Here is a 14,937-nt window from a genome sequence, read left to right on the forward strand (position 1 = left end):
GCTTTCGCGGCCTTACTTGTGCGAGTGTTGGTGTGGACATTTGCGGCCCCACTCGCATACTTGTCGCTGCAAACATTGCGGGTGTTTGCAGCAGCACTCAGGTGAGTGTTGCCACGAGTGTCATAGCCCCACTCGCGTGAGCAACAGGTGCACGCACACACTCATGTGTTCACCCCCCACAAAACCATCCCTTCTTTCCCTGCGCCCCTCGCTCTGGGCTGCCAACCCCAAAAGGTTGGGGAATTCTGCTCTAAAGATACTGATGAATGCTAGTCTAGAGATGATAGGGATAAAGTTAATGCTGTACAGGTAGTCCTCGATTTACAACAGTTCAAAGTTACAACAGCTCTAAAAAAGTTACTTATGACCGTTTTTCACACAACAGTTGCTGCATCCCCATGGTCATGTGATCTAAATTCAGACGCTTGGCAGTTGACTCGTATTTATGATGGTTGCAGTGGCCCGGGGTCATGTGATCCCCTTTTGCCACCTTCTGACAAGCTAAGTCGATGGGGAAGCCAGATTCACTTAACACAACTGTGCTTCTAACTTAACAACTGCAGAGATTCAGTTAAAAACTGTGCCGAGAAAGGTAAAATGAGGCAAAAGTCTGTTAGGATCTCGGAGTCCTAGTGGACAATCACTTAAATATGAGCCAGCAGTGTGCTGCAGTTGACAAAAAAGCCAACACAGTGCTAGGCTGCATTAACAGAGGGATAGAATCAAGATGACATGAAGTACTAATACCACTTTACAATGCTTTGGTAAGGCCACACCTGGAATACTGCATCCAGTTTTGGTCACTACGATGTAAAAAAGATATTGAGACTCTAGAAAGAGTACAGAGAAGAGCAACAAAGATGATTGGGGACTGGAGGCTAAAACATATGAGGAACGGTTGCAGGAATTGGGCATGTGTAGTTTAATGACGAGAAGGACGACGGGGGACATGATAGCAGTGTTCCAATATCTCAGGGGCTGCCACAGAGAAGAGGGAGTCAAGCTATTCTCCAAAGTGCCCGAAGGCAGGCCAAGAAGCAACGGATGGAAACTAGTCAAGGAGAGAAGCAACCTAGAACTAAGGAGAAACTTCCTGACAGTTAGAACAATTAACCAGTGGAACAACCTGCCTCCAGAGGTGGTGAATGCTCCAACACTGGAGGTTTTTAAGAAGAGACTGGACAGCCAATTGCCTGAAATGGTATAGGGTTTCCTGTCTGAGCAAGAGCGTTGGACTAGATGACCTCCAAGATCCCTTCCAACTTTATTTTTGTTATTGTTATTGTTAAACAGGTATTCATTAAGTCAAGCACCCGATTTTTACAACCTTTTTTGCCATGGTTGTTAAACAAGACATCACATGACTGTGATTTGCAAGCTTCTCCCAGCTTCCCCACTGAGTCTGCTTGTTGGAAGCCGGCTGGGAAGGCTGCAGGTGACCCCAGGATACTGCAAATGCCATACATACTTGCTGGTTGCTAAGCACCCTGCATCAGGATCAGGTGAGCCTAGGGACACTGCAATGGTCGTAAGTGTGAGGACTGCTCATAGGTCACTTTTTTCCACTGCCACTGTAACTTTGAACAGTCGCTAAATGAATGGTCATAAGTTGAAGACTGTATATCCACTGGAAGTTTTTAAGAAGAGACTGGACAGCCATTTGTCTGAAATAGTATAGGATTTCCTGCCTGAGCAAGAGTGTTGGACTAGATGATCTCCAAGGTCCCTTCCAACTTTATTATTATTGTTGTTGTTGTTGTTATTATTATTATTATTATTACAAATGTCTCACTTAACAACTGAAATTTTGGGCACAATTATGGTTGTAAGTCAAGGACTACCTGTATTCCATCCTGTAATCTTCTGAGCTGTTAAGACTACAGTTTCCAGGATGCCCCAGTTACCATGCCTCCCAATTCTAGAGGTGCTATTTCCAGTAAACCTGAAAAGTGCTTGCTGGCGATTGTTTAGGGCAGGTTTTTCTCAAACTTGGTCACTTTAAAATGTGTGGACTTCAACTCCCAGAATTCCCCAGTCAGCCTGCTGTCCACACGTCTTAAAAGTGGCAAATTTGAAAAACAACAACAACAACAACACTGCTTTAGAGCAGGGGTCTTCAAACTTGGCCCTTTTATACCTTGTGGACTTCAACTCCCAGAATTCCTCAGCCAGGCATGCTGGCTGAGGAATTCTGGGAGTTGAAGTCCACAAGTCATAAAAGGGCCAAGTTTGAAGACCCCTGCTTTACAGCCTCTCTGAATATCTGGCTTGAGAAAGGAGCAGCGGGAGAGAGAGATTGCTGTGTTGCATTCAGTGCAGAACTGTGGAACAGGCCTGCATTATGGGAATGGTGCAGAGAGGCCTTGCAACCTTTGAATTAAATCAAATTACCCAGTTCCTGTAGGGATGAAACGCCTTTGGGAAAATCTTTTGCAGCCTTCATTAGGGCTGGACTGAAGCAAAGAGTGAGACCTGCCAAAGCTACAGGTAATCCTTGATGTGTTGTTTTTGTGTGTGTGTGTGTGTGATAAACTTGCTTTTTAAAAATGTGGATAATTCCTACTTGGCGTCTAAAGACTTAGAAATGCATTAAGAAAGAGCCCTGTATCAACAGCCCTTTAGGTAGTAGTCCTTGACTTAATAACCGGTCATTTAAATGACTGAAATTACCACAGACCCTAAAAATGGGACTTACGACCTGGATTCAAAGTTCCGATGTCCATCCTCCCCTTCCTTGCAATCATATGACCACATTTTGGCTGCTCGGCAACCAGGCCACATTTAGGGCCATTTTCAGCAGGCATTTTTGCTGGAAACCAGGCATTTTTGCTGGAAACTAACCCACTGAGCGGTGGCTCAGTGGGTTAGGACGCTGAGCTTGTCGATCAGAAGGTCGGCAGTTTGGCGGGTCGAATCCCGAGTGCCGCGTAACAGAGTGAGCGCCTGTTACTCGTCCCAGCTTCTGCCAACCTAGCAGTTCGAAAGCACGTAAAAATGCAAGTAGAAAAATAGGGACCACTCCGGTGGGAAGGTAAGAGCGTTCTGTGCGCCTTTGGCGTCCAGTCATGCCGGCCACATGACCACGGAGACGTCCTCGGACAAGCGCTGGCTCTTTGGCTTTGAAACGGAGATGAGCACCGGCCCCTAGAGTCGGAAACGACTAGCACGCATGTGCGGGGGAACCTTTACCTTTACCTTTACCTTTTACCATTTATGTCTGTTTTTGGGCAAACCCAGCCCCCCCCCAACCCCCTAGCAGAGCAAACAATGGATTCACTTAAAAACCACTGCATTCGCTTAACGACTATGGTATTCACTTAACAATTTCAACCTTTGCTTAACAAAAAAAAGTAAAAATACCAAGTCTGGCATACGGTGACCCATTTTATGACCATCATGACCTATGGACTGTATATACGGGGTTCAATTACTGTAGTAAGATGAAGACTACCCGTACTTGGGGGGGGTGGAGTTCAACAATTTGAGGCCTCTATTTATTTATACAGCAACACATGCGTTTATTATATCAATAGGATAACTGCCCCAAACAGAACAGATCAGCACCAAATTTAGTGTGTGGGGAGAAGATAGAAAAAAAGGAGCTTTTTACGTGTTCATAGGAAGTTTTGATTTCTGAATACATGCAGCATTCTTACAAGACACCTTAAGTTTCTCATCAATAAACTGATTCTCAAAATAACTTGATGCAGGTTTTAAGAATTGGTATTATGTAATTAAAAGGGACGCGGTGGGCTCAGTGGGTTAGGACGCTGAGCTTGTCGATCAGAAGGTCGGCAGTTTGGCGGGTCAAATCCCGAGTGCCGCGTAACAGTGAGCGCCTGTTACTTGTCCCAGCTTCTGCCAACCTAGCAGTTCGAAAGCACGTAAAAATGCAAGTAGAAAAATAGGGACCGCTCCGGTGGGAAGGTAACAGCGTTCCGTGCGCCTTTGGCGTCTAGTCATGCCGGCCACATGACCACGGAGACGTCCTCGGACAAGCGCTGGCTCTTCGGCTTTGAAACGGAGATGAGCACCGGCCCCTAGAGTCGGAAACGACTAGCACGCATGTGCGGGGGAACCTTTACCTTTACCTTTAATTAAAAGGGACACGGTGGCTCAGTGGGTTAGGATGCTGAGCTTGTCAATCAGAAGGTCGGTAGTTTGGCGGGTCGAATCCCGAGTGCCGCGTAGCAGAGTGAGCGCCTGTTACTTGTCCCAGCTTCTGCCAACCTAGCAGTTCGAAAGCACGTAAAAAATGCAAGTAGAAAAATAGGGACCACTACGGTGGGAAGGTAACAGCATTCCGTGTGCCTTTGGCGTCGTCATGCCGGCCACATGACCACGGAGACATCCTCGGACAAGTGCTGGCTCTTCGGCTTTGAAACGGAGATGAGCACCGGCCCCTAGAGTCGGAAACGACTAACACGCATGTGCGGGGGAACCTTTACCTTTACCTTTATTATGTAATTATTAAATTGAGGGATGGGGCAAGAAGGGATGAATTATCTGTAAAAACTTTTGCTGGATTTCTCTAAATTGAAATTGAAATCGTTCTGATCTGAGAAATTTGTGATGTACAACTTATAAGCTGTGTATAAAAAAATCAATTTTTTTGCATTGGTAATTTACAAATCAATTAAATATACATAAAACAATCTTCAGACCAGTGTCATTTTCCTTCCTTTTAAACAGGTACCTGCATTTAACTTATAATTTTAGTTGCACAGAAATCACAATAGATACAACAACCACTACCAATAAATATCCCATTTTATTTATACATAATAAGCTCGCAAGATTGTCAATCCGGCCACCCGTGGGCCGAATGCGTCATGCACAGGCCACACCCATCCCAGTTCCGCGAAGGCAAAAAAGTCACAATATATCACGTGACGCGATCGAGTTTGACACCCGTGCTAGTGCTTTTAGTTAGAAAAGTTAAACATGATGCTGTAAGTCAGAGGTCTTCTAAGTTGGCCCTTTTATGACTTGTGGACTTCAACTCTCAGCATGCCTGGCTGAGGAATTCTGGGAGTTGAAGTCCACAAGTCATAAAAGCATCCCCCCCCCCAAAAAAAATGCCTAGGCTAGGGGTAGGCAACCTCGGCTCTTTTATGACTCATGGACTTCAACTCCCAGAATTCCTGAGTCAGCTGACTCAGGAATTCTGGGAGTTGAAAGTCCATGAGTCATAAAAGAGCCGAGGTTGCCTACCCCTAGCCTAGGCCAATTCAGAATTATGGAAGCTACATTCAGTTTATACATGGAAGGCAACTGATTGCACATTTTCACTAAAGTAATTAGCATTTTGGTTGCGGGTGTGTGTGTGTGTGTCAGTTTCATTCCATTGTATGAAAAATATAACTGTTGAGGCATGATGTTTAAACTGAGCCTCCCTGTTCAGGAACTCTGTATCTGAATAACTGCTATATAAATAAAATGCGGAGGAGGGGGTTACCTCCCTTCACTTTTATGTCTTGCTTGCTCATCTCCAAAGCTGAGTGGCTGCAAGATCTGCTGGAGGCTTTTAAAATTTTTTTTATTTATTTTATTTTATTATTTTATTTTATTATTTTATTTTATTTTTATTTATTTTATTATTTTATTTTATTTTATTTTTATTTATTTTATTTTATTTATTTATTTATTTTATTTATTTTATTATTTTATTTTATTTATTTTATTATTTTATTTTATTTTATTTATTTTATTTTATTTTATTATTTTTTTATTTATTTATTATTTTATTATTTTATTTTATTTTATTTTATTTTATTTTATTTTATTTTGGGGGGGGGACTTATATGCCGCTCTATCTCCCGAAGGAGTCAGGGCGGCTAACAACAATAAAAGACAATAATACAAATGTTTTTTAAAAAAAAAAAACCTAAAGCCCCAATGTTAAAATATCATTTTGGCTGCCGATCATGCTGTCTGGCTGGAGGGGTGGGATTCTGGGAAGTCGAAATCTTACCGTGGCTGGCATCGAATAGCTAAAAGGAAAGACTACGAGTCCCAGAAGCGCCTCCGTTCCAGTCGGGAGGGAAGCAAATTGGACCACAAATCCCAGCGGTCATTGGGCTTCCTGATTCCAGATTCGAGAGGCAGGATTGGCTGAGAGCGGCCGACGTGATGGAATTGTCAAAAGTATGGAGGCGGCGGGGGCGCCCGACCAGGTAAGGAAGCGTACGGGCGGGCGCTGGAAGGCAGCCAAGTGCGCGGGACCCTTGCGTAGGGGGAATCCTCTATCGTTCTTCATACTTTTGGAGGGGTGCAAAAACTGCATCACGGAGCTGCGGGCGGGCGCGGGGAGGAGGAAGAAGGAAAAATATGCTTCCTGGATTCCTGCTTTGCTATAGATCACGAGTCGGTCGGGAGAGTTCGCAAAGTTCTTGTGATCTGGGAAAAAGGGATGGGACAGAGACGTGGGAGCAAGCACAGGCAAGGAGTGTGTAAAGCTGTTTTGGAGTGAGTCAAGAGCATCGCAGGGTTTTTCCCCCCCCCCAACTTATGCTTTCCAGATGCGTTGGGTTGCATCAGCCCCCTCGCTTGGCTGCTTACTGGCGGCGATGGGCTTTGTAGTCGGGTGCATTTGGCAGGTGGCAAATGGAAGAGGAGGGTTAACGTAAGCTAGGGAGCGTTTCAGAATTATGGAAGGGGAGAGATGAGACTAAGAATTACGCAGTTGCCTAAATTCAGCCTCTATCCAGAAATGGACGGTTCGCCCTCACTGACTCCTGCAAAAGGAGTAATAAAAACGCAACGATCTGTTTAATTTCTGGGTTGCTTTTTGCCTCTCGTGTAATCCGTTATTCCAATTTTAGGAGATCTCCAGCAACAGCTTTTGTGTCACAAGCTGGCTGCTCTGAAAAAATGCTATTTTTCAAACAAGAATGTGCTGTCTAAGTTCGCAAAGTCGCAAGAGAACGCATTAGCAAGTTAAATTGTTTGTGTTGTTAGATTTCAAATGCCTGGGAATGGGGAAAATGCTTGTCACATATGATAACTTGATGGCCTTTGGATATTGAACATCCAGACTGGGATGAAGATGGGTTTTCGTTCAGGCAGTAAAATGCCTTAGTTGGACTTCCGTAGAAAATCAGGAATGACAGACAAAAAGGAGACGTAAACTACTCCAGGTCTTCCATTACTTGGCTTGAAGCCTGCATATGTTGCATAGCTGAAGTAACTGAGTTACTAACAAACAAATCCTGTGTATTTACAGAGGTAAATAACCATACAGAGGACTGAGCTCTAGATGCTATGATAATTTTCTCCAGTAGTAAACCTTGCTGGGATAATGGAATATGACTTCAGTCCACGGACCACAATTTCTGAGAGTCACATTAAGGTGAGAAAGTTGTCTTCCTTTTCATGAAATGGACAAAAATGCTGTTCAGTAAGTCAGCAATCTGCAGATTGATGGACCAGCTCCCAAAATACTTTTGCTCACAGGGATGTTGTTGAGAATTATGGGAGTTGAAATCCACAACTGGGGAAAACTGGAGCAATGCAGTTTAGTTGGGAGACCTTATGCAGCAGTGAAGCCTATTAGAGCAGTGTTTCTCAACACTCACTTCAACTCCCAGAATTTTTCAGCCAGCATGCTGACTGGGGAATTCTGGGAATTGAAGTCCACACATCTTAAAGTTGCTGAGGCTGAGAAACACTGACAGAATCTGCAACATACATTAAATCAGGACTGGATAAGAGATAGATTTGGATCTATTGCAATACCGCTGAGCTATTTAAAGGAGCTTGGAAGGATTTCTGACCTCCAGTTAGTACAACATTTCATATAGGTTTACTGTTTTTCAGTAGCTCCGTAAATGAGATTTCTGTCCTGTTTTTCTGTTTCTGTTTTAAATTTATTGACAATCATGTTGAGGAACATAAATGGAAAATGCTCAAATCTCACTTGAAAACTTCCCTGAAAAGTCTAGTTTACTACAGTGGGAATGGATAATGAATTAAGTAGTTCTTCTGCAGGATCTCACTTCCAGAATTGCAGAATTTAGTAACCACAGCTAGCCTTTAATGCCTATTTGTTTATCTGTAGTTTTTTGTAGTCTTTACATCCTATTTGGCCTACAGGCCAGAGTTTTCAGTGAGAAAACCCAATCTTTGCCCCTATCAAATGTTATGCCAGGCTGCAAGTGTGGTATGGAGCACGTAACCTGCAGTTTGAATTTTTGAAAGAGTAAACTGCTTATAACCTAAAGATACACCTATGTGGATAAGGTCCTGACTGGTGGGTCAGTTTGCTTTCTACCGATTATCACGAGAATATTTTAATTGCACCTGAGTCCCACTGGTTAGCTGTCCGGCCATATAAATGTAATAAATGAAATTTAAAAGGTAATTAATCAGCTAGCTTGCTGCTTATGCCCACATACGTATCTGTAAATGTTATTTTTCTTACAGAATTCAGTGACCTTTGAAGATGTGGCTGTGTATTTCACAGAGGACCAGGGGGCTCTGCTGGATCCAAAACAGAGAACCTTGTATGAAAATGTCATGGTGGAAAATTATGTGATTGTGGCCTCGCTGGGTAAGGGGCTAGATGAAAAGCCGATATGTATCCTCTATGGCCAATTAGACACAGAAATAGTGGGATTGTAGAATGCTTTCTGTCCCATAGGATATGAAAACAACCACAAGGGAATTCTTCACTAAGCTTCTAGGACAGACATGTCAAACATGGGCTAAATATTTAATCGTTTTTTAACTTTTGTATTCCGCTTTTTTATATTTATTGCCCTGTACACCGCCCTGAGTCCTTCGGGAGAAGGGCGGTATAAAAATATAAATAAATAAATAAATAAATAAAAACACAAGGCCCGGGGGCCGGATCCGGCCCGCGAAGTGGTTTCATGTGGCCCGTGAAACCTTCCTGGAAACAGTGAGGGAACGGCCCCCACTGCCTTGGCCCTGGCCCAGAGACCCTCCTTCTGCCAGAGACCCTCAGATCTGTCCCACTCCTGCCCAGGCCCCCATAGGCACCCTTGATGCGAATGATGTAGAGCTGGCCATGCCCACCCAGTAGGCCATACGCACTCTAGCCACGCCCACCCAGTAGGCCACACCCACCCTGGCCATACCCACCCGGCCCCCTGAGGGCAACTGCAATGCTGATGCGGCCCTCAATGAAATTGAGTTTGACACCCCTGTTCTAGGAGGTTGCAAAAAAAGTTTGAACCATTTTATTTACAGTGATCACACTTCCTTGATTATACATTAATCAAGGAGAGAAGCAACCTAGAACTAAGAAGAAATTTCCTGACAGTTAGAACAATTAATCAGTGGAACCATTTGCCTCCAGAAGTTATGACTGCTTCAACACTGGAAATTTTAAAGAAGAGATCGGACAACTGTTTGCCTGAAATGGTATAGGGCAGGGGTAGGCAACTTTGGCTCTTTTATGACTTGTGGACTTCAACTCCCAGAATTCCTGAGTCAGCCATAAAAGAGCCAAGGTTGCCTACCCCTGATATAGGGTTTCGTGCCTGAGCAGGGGGTTGGATTAGAAGACCTCCAAGGTCCCTTCCAACTCTGCTACTCTACTCTACTCTACTCTATATTTCAGAAAGTTGCCCTTAAGACTTATTTTCCAAAAACTCACTTTGGTCCTTGATTTTGCTTGTTTAACTTTTACTGTACAAATGGTACCACTTAATGCAGAGCTCTTCATGTTCATGGGAAAAACATCAATGTTTCACATGACCACATTTAGGACATTTGGCAACCAGCTTTGCATTTAGGACTATTTGTCGTGTCCTGTGGACATGTAACCATGATTTGTAATGTTTCTGCTTTGGGCTTTTGTTTTTTCCCCCCCTAGTTTCTGTCAAAAAAAAATGCCCATTTGGGAGGATGGAGTCACTTAACGACTGCATGATTCACTTACAACCTCTGTAAAAAAAATGATAGAAAAATTGCATCCGGGCATAGGGGTGCGTCAACTTACCACAACTTATGACTGAAGTTCCAGTCCCAATTGTGGTCATAAGCTGAGGACTTACCTGCAATGTTTCATTACAGTTTGAGAGAGACAAGTCTGAAAAGGACCCAGGGAAGGAAGAAAGGATCAGGCAGAGGTGGATCATCCTTACTATTTTATCAGTCTCCTCCTTCAGTTTGGATAATGTTGTTTGGTTGCAAGGCCTGTTGCATTTCTAATTCAAACGCATTTCAGTGACTTCCTAGGAAACCAGTGATAGGATTGTAATTACGGCAAACCTTTTTGCTATTTGTGCTACGATTTAGATTGAGGTTGTATGTTTTCATATTGCCATGTTTTGCTCTGCATGGAGTGGCTTCAGGGTGTGGTCAAGATGGCAGCCACAACGGTGTGATTGAAGCTCCACCTGCTTTTTAGCCATCACCATCTTCATCTTTTGAACTATGCTAGCCAGGCACGCCTGCTCAAGGGCTTCAAAACTGACCGTTACTATGCTGATCACATTCTTCCGTATCTACTCACCTTCAGGTTTTCTAGCCCTCAAGCCTGCCCTTATCTCTCAGATAGAACGTGGGGAAGAGCCGTGGCTGCCAGAAACCGCCAAACTGGATGATACAGAGATATCTAACACATGTGCAGGTAAAAGTTTGGTAATTAGACAATTGAGTCTGTTTAATCTAGTGGTTAAGATGCTGGGCTTTTTTTGTAAAAAAAAAAAAAGGTGCCGGAACTCACACATGTCATACAACTCGCCTTGCCTACCCTACAAGGTTCCATCCAAAAAAGGTGCCGGAAATCCGTTCTGAGCGTTCTATGACAAAAAAAAAGCCCTGTAATAACATTGGGCTAGTTACTATTCTCTTAGTCTTACCCAGGGGTTGTTGTTGTTGTGGAAAATAGGTGGAGGAAGGAGTATTAAGTATATTGGTCACCTTGAGTTACTAATAAAGTAATAAGGGCGGGATAAAAATATAATAAATATATTGTCTCCAACAAATTCTGCCCCTAGAAATTTCTGAAATACAACTTGTCACTTGTGAACTGAGTGTCAAGTTTCGAAGCACTTTCCCCCCCCCTGCTGCAAAAGTTATTGCTTCTCAGCTTGCCAATGAACTCAGGGGGGAGGGAATCGGATTGGAATGCAGACTTCAAAGATTAAGGAAGCAGACCATGGGAACCAAGGACGTTCACCAGGTGTCTGGCCAGACCCAGAGATACTTTCTCATAAAAATATTGCTGCATTTAATTGGGCATCTTGACCTGTTCCAGAGGGAGGAGAGAGAATTCTATGCTTTCACTATATAGGGTTTGGGTGAGATTTTGCCAGAGCTGGTTTTGCTTTCATATGTGCCAAAATGATGTACTCAATAAAGTTTTGCATTAAGAGATTGGAATGTTTCGAAGGTGTTTGCTTGGTTGGGTTTGAACATTGACACTGAGGGGTTTTTGTGTGTGTGGAGTTGGAGATTCCTTGTCCTTTTACTTTAAGGACACAAATAGTTATTTTGCAACAAAGGAGAAAAAACACTTTAAAAAGTGTTTTCTGAGATGGAAGGTCGTATGAACACATTTAAATCAATAACTAATAATTATGTCCCATGCTTCAATTTAAAAGAAGTTTTAAAAGTGTTTTTTAAATGGAAGCATGGGCCATAATGTATTAGTTGTTGATTTCAATATGTTCATATGACCTTCCACCTCAGAAATGCAACCTTGGACAGCTTACATATATGATAGGATAGGACTTAAATACAGTATATAAAATATATATATTGAAAATATATATATTGAAGTATTCCGGCTGCACTAATTGGCAGGCTTTCACATCTCGTCATGCAACATCGACAAAACCAACACAGGCTTGGCTAAAGCTATTTGTCCTCTGATTAAGTAGCATCTGTTCAAAGATGAAGTTAATTTTGCCTTTGAAAATGATCAAATAAGACTTTATTTGCAGTGAGGTATTTTTTTGCTGTGTATATTTGCAAAGATTCTACCAAGAGCAATGTGAGTTTATGGCAGTGTTTTTCAACCTTGGCCTCTTTAGGATGTGTGGACTTCAACTCCCAGAATTCTCAAACTAGCAGGGGAATTCTGGGAGTTGAAGTCCATAGACCTTTCAAGAATACTGAGCTAGACTATAATATTTTCTTATGTTATTGATGGCTTTTCTAAATTATTCTAAGCTTAGCAATGACCATTGTACAGGTTATCTTTGACTTACAACCATTCGTTTAATGACAGTCAAAGTGACAGCAGCACTAGAAAAAGCGACCTACGGCCATTTCCCACCCTTATGACAGTTTACAGCATCCCCATCATCATGTAATCAAAATTCAGATGCTTGGCAACTGGCATGTATTTATAACAGTTTCAATGTACCGGGGGTCATGTGATCAGCTTTTACCACCACCTGACGAGCAGTCAATGGGGAAGCCAGATTCACTTAACAACCATGTTACTAACATAACAACTGCAGTGATTCACTGAACAACTGTCATAATTGGGCAATACTCATTTAACTGTCTTGCTTATCAACAGAAATTTTGTTGCTCAGTTATGTTTGTCAGTTGAGGACTATCCATATTTGTCTTTTATTCCAGCAGATGATTCTGGGGACAACAGTTTGTGTTCTTCGCTGCACGACAAATACTACAATGAGGCGCACCAGAAAAACCTTGTGGGAAAGGAGTCCTTCCTGTGTGAAACCTGTGGGAACTCATTCACTAGCCGGTCAGGCCCTGCAACGCCGCAGGGAATGCCCATGGCAGAGAGACCTTATGAATGCGTGGAATGTGGGGGACAGGCTCAACAATCTTCTACCTGCATGGACCACTGGAGGATTCACCCAGGAGAAGAGGCCTATGAGTGCCTAGACTGCAGGGAGAATTTCCCATGGTCCTCTGCTCTTGTTAAGCACTATCAGGACCAGGTTGCCAATGGGGACCACCACCATGTGTGTCTGGAATGCCGGAAGTGTTTTGCCCATGAGTTGGGCCTTTTGAGCCACCAGAAGGTCCACCTCCAAGAAAAACAACACAAATGTTTGCAGTGTGGGGAACATTTTGCCGACCACCCAGCCTTTGTGAGGCACCAGAGAGCTCACACTGGCAAGAAACCCTACAAGTGCCTCCAGTGTGGGAAGTGTTTTGCAGACAGGTCCCACGTGGTGGCTCACCAGAGGATTCACAGAGGGATGAACCCATTCAAATGCTCCGAGTGTGGGGAATGTTTTGACCAGCACTCGACCCTCGTGAGTCACTGGATGGTCCACACGGGAGAACAACCCTACGAGTGCCTGGAGTGCGGCAAATGCTTTCCTCGACCCTCGTCTCTCGTGAAGCATTGCCGCATCCACACAGCCGAGAAACCCTACACCTGCTTGGAGTGTGGGAAATTCTTTGCTCAGCGCTCAGGCCTGGTTAAACATCAGCGCATCCATACGGGAGAGAAGCCTTACCTGTGCTCGGAGTGTGGAAAATGTTTTGCGGACAGCTCCTCCCTCGCCAGACACAAAAGGGTTCACACGGGAGAGAAGCCCTACATGTGTTCCGAATGTGGGAAACGCTTTTCAGACCGATCCAATGTCTTGGCTCATAAGAGAGTCCACACGGGAGAGAAGCCTTACAAATGCCTGGAGTGCGGGAAGTGCTTCACTCACCGGTCACACATAGTGAAACACCAGAAATTTCACCTGAAAGAGAAAGCCTCAAAATACCAGCCGCCCCTGGAAAAAAACACACAAATGTCACCATTTTCTAAAATGGTTAAACGTGAACTACTCTGAGCCTTCAAAAAGAGCTTTATGTTTCCTCCACACGGGCTTGGTATTGATTACTCATAACCAGGGATACAAAATTGTAGTTCTGTAATACCTCTGTTGTTTAACACATATGACCCACCCATTGGGGTTTGGTGGATACTTTTTAAGGGACAAAATGGATGCCCTAATCTTTGCAGAGGCTGTGTGCTCTTGACTAAGACCTTGGCTATAATGCCAGGCATGGTAATAAAGTCAGTGCTGGCTTTTCTGCATCATATTTAATTTCCATTGAAAAGCCCTTGGGTTAGACCACAGGTCTGCAACCCATGGCTCCGGAGCTGCATGCGGCTCTTTCAGCCGACTCCTGCGGCTCCTAGTCCTCTGCTATGTGTAGTCCAAAAAAAAAAAGTGGGACTAAAAAAGTTCAACCAATCAATTCAAATATGCGGGGTAGGTGCATATCTCGCCTTGGCTCCACTCTTCAGTCAAACCCTGTTCTGTGCATGCGCACACATTTTTTGCGGCTCCCAGTTTTTCCTTTTGTGAGGGAACCGGTTCCGAGTGGCTCTTTCACTGTTTCAGGTTGCTGACCCCTGGGTTAGACAAAATACTGCAGTCATTCAGTGGCAAATTGGTTGACTGAACTCATGGCTCCCAGATCTCAAATTACAGGTAGTCCTTGCTTAGTGACTGTCTCTAGCAACTATACAAAACTAAAAGACATAAATAAAATACTATGAAGAACCTATTTATTTAAATAAATTTGATTTGTTTGCTGCCTATCTTGCTGTGAAGTGATGCTGGGTAGCTTACAATATTAAAATATGTGTGAGTGTGTGTATTTCACAGATTTTTACCCATGACGTAGATGGCAAGTTGATCTGTATTAACAAACCATTTTAACTAAGCCTGTCAGCTCCCATAAGGTTTTATGTTTGCTTATGCTTTGCTGCTATGCAGTGACAGACTGCCATGAATTGTGGGGAGGGGGAATTGAAGGGGGGGGAATGCTTGGGGAGATGAAAATAAGGGCTGTATCTCCTTAAGACTGCCTCAAGATCACCTGGCTGGAAGAAGGAGGGGGCCGCATACCAAACTACACTCGGAGAGACCATTATGAAAACATCTTGCCTGAACTACGGGGCTGGGCAATGAGAGACTGTTAAGGGAAGTTGAACTTAGGGGACTTTGGTGCGCAATTCTCAGTTCTGGC

At 43.6% G+C, this 14,937-nt stretch overlaps 1 protein-coding gene across 3 annotated transcripts; it reads left to right on the forward strand.

Moving 5' to 3' along the window:
- Window positions 1–6,373: 6,373 nt before the first annotated feature.
- Window positions 6,374–14,344, forward strand: LOC308660983 (uncharacterized protein). Of its 3 annotated transcripts, none has more exons than XM_081315633.1 (5): window positions 6,374–6,468; window positions 7,226–7,351; window positions 8,425–8,551; window positions 10,490–10,600; window positions 12,565–14,344. In XM_081315633.1, exons 2-5 carry the CDS (start codon window positions 7,301–7,303, stop codon window positions 13,746–13,748), a joined length of 1,473 nt encoding a protein of 490 aa, XP_081171759.1. In that variant the 5' UTR covers window positions 6,374–6,468; window positions 7,226–7,300; the 3' UTR covers window positions 13,749–14,344. The 3 variants fall into 3 exon arrangements, with proteins under 3 accessions (XP_081171759.1, XP_081171760.1, XP_081171761.1); XM_081315634.1 differs by having other exon boundaries at window positions 12,568–14,344; XM_081315635.1 differs by lacking the exon at window positions 6,374–6,468 and having other exon boundaries at window positions 6,775–7,351; window positions 8,425–8,504.
- Window positions 14,345–14,937: the final 593 nt, after the last annotated feature.

This window comes from Vipera berus (assembly GCF_964194415.1).
Source record: "Vipera berus genome assembly, chromosome: 2".
Lineage (NCBI taxonomy): Eukaryota > Metazoa > Chordata > Lepidosauria > Squamata > Viperidae > Vipera > Vipera berus.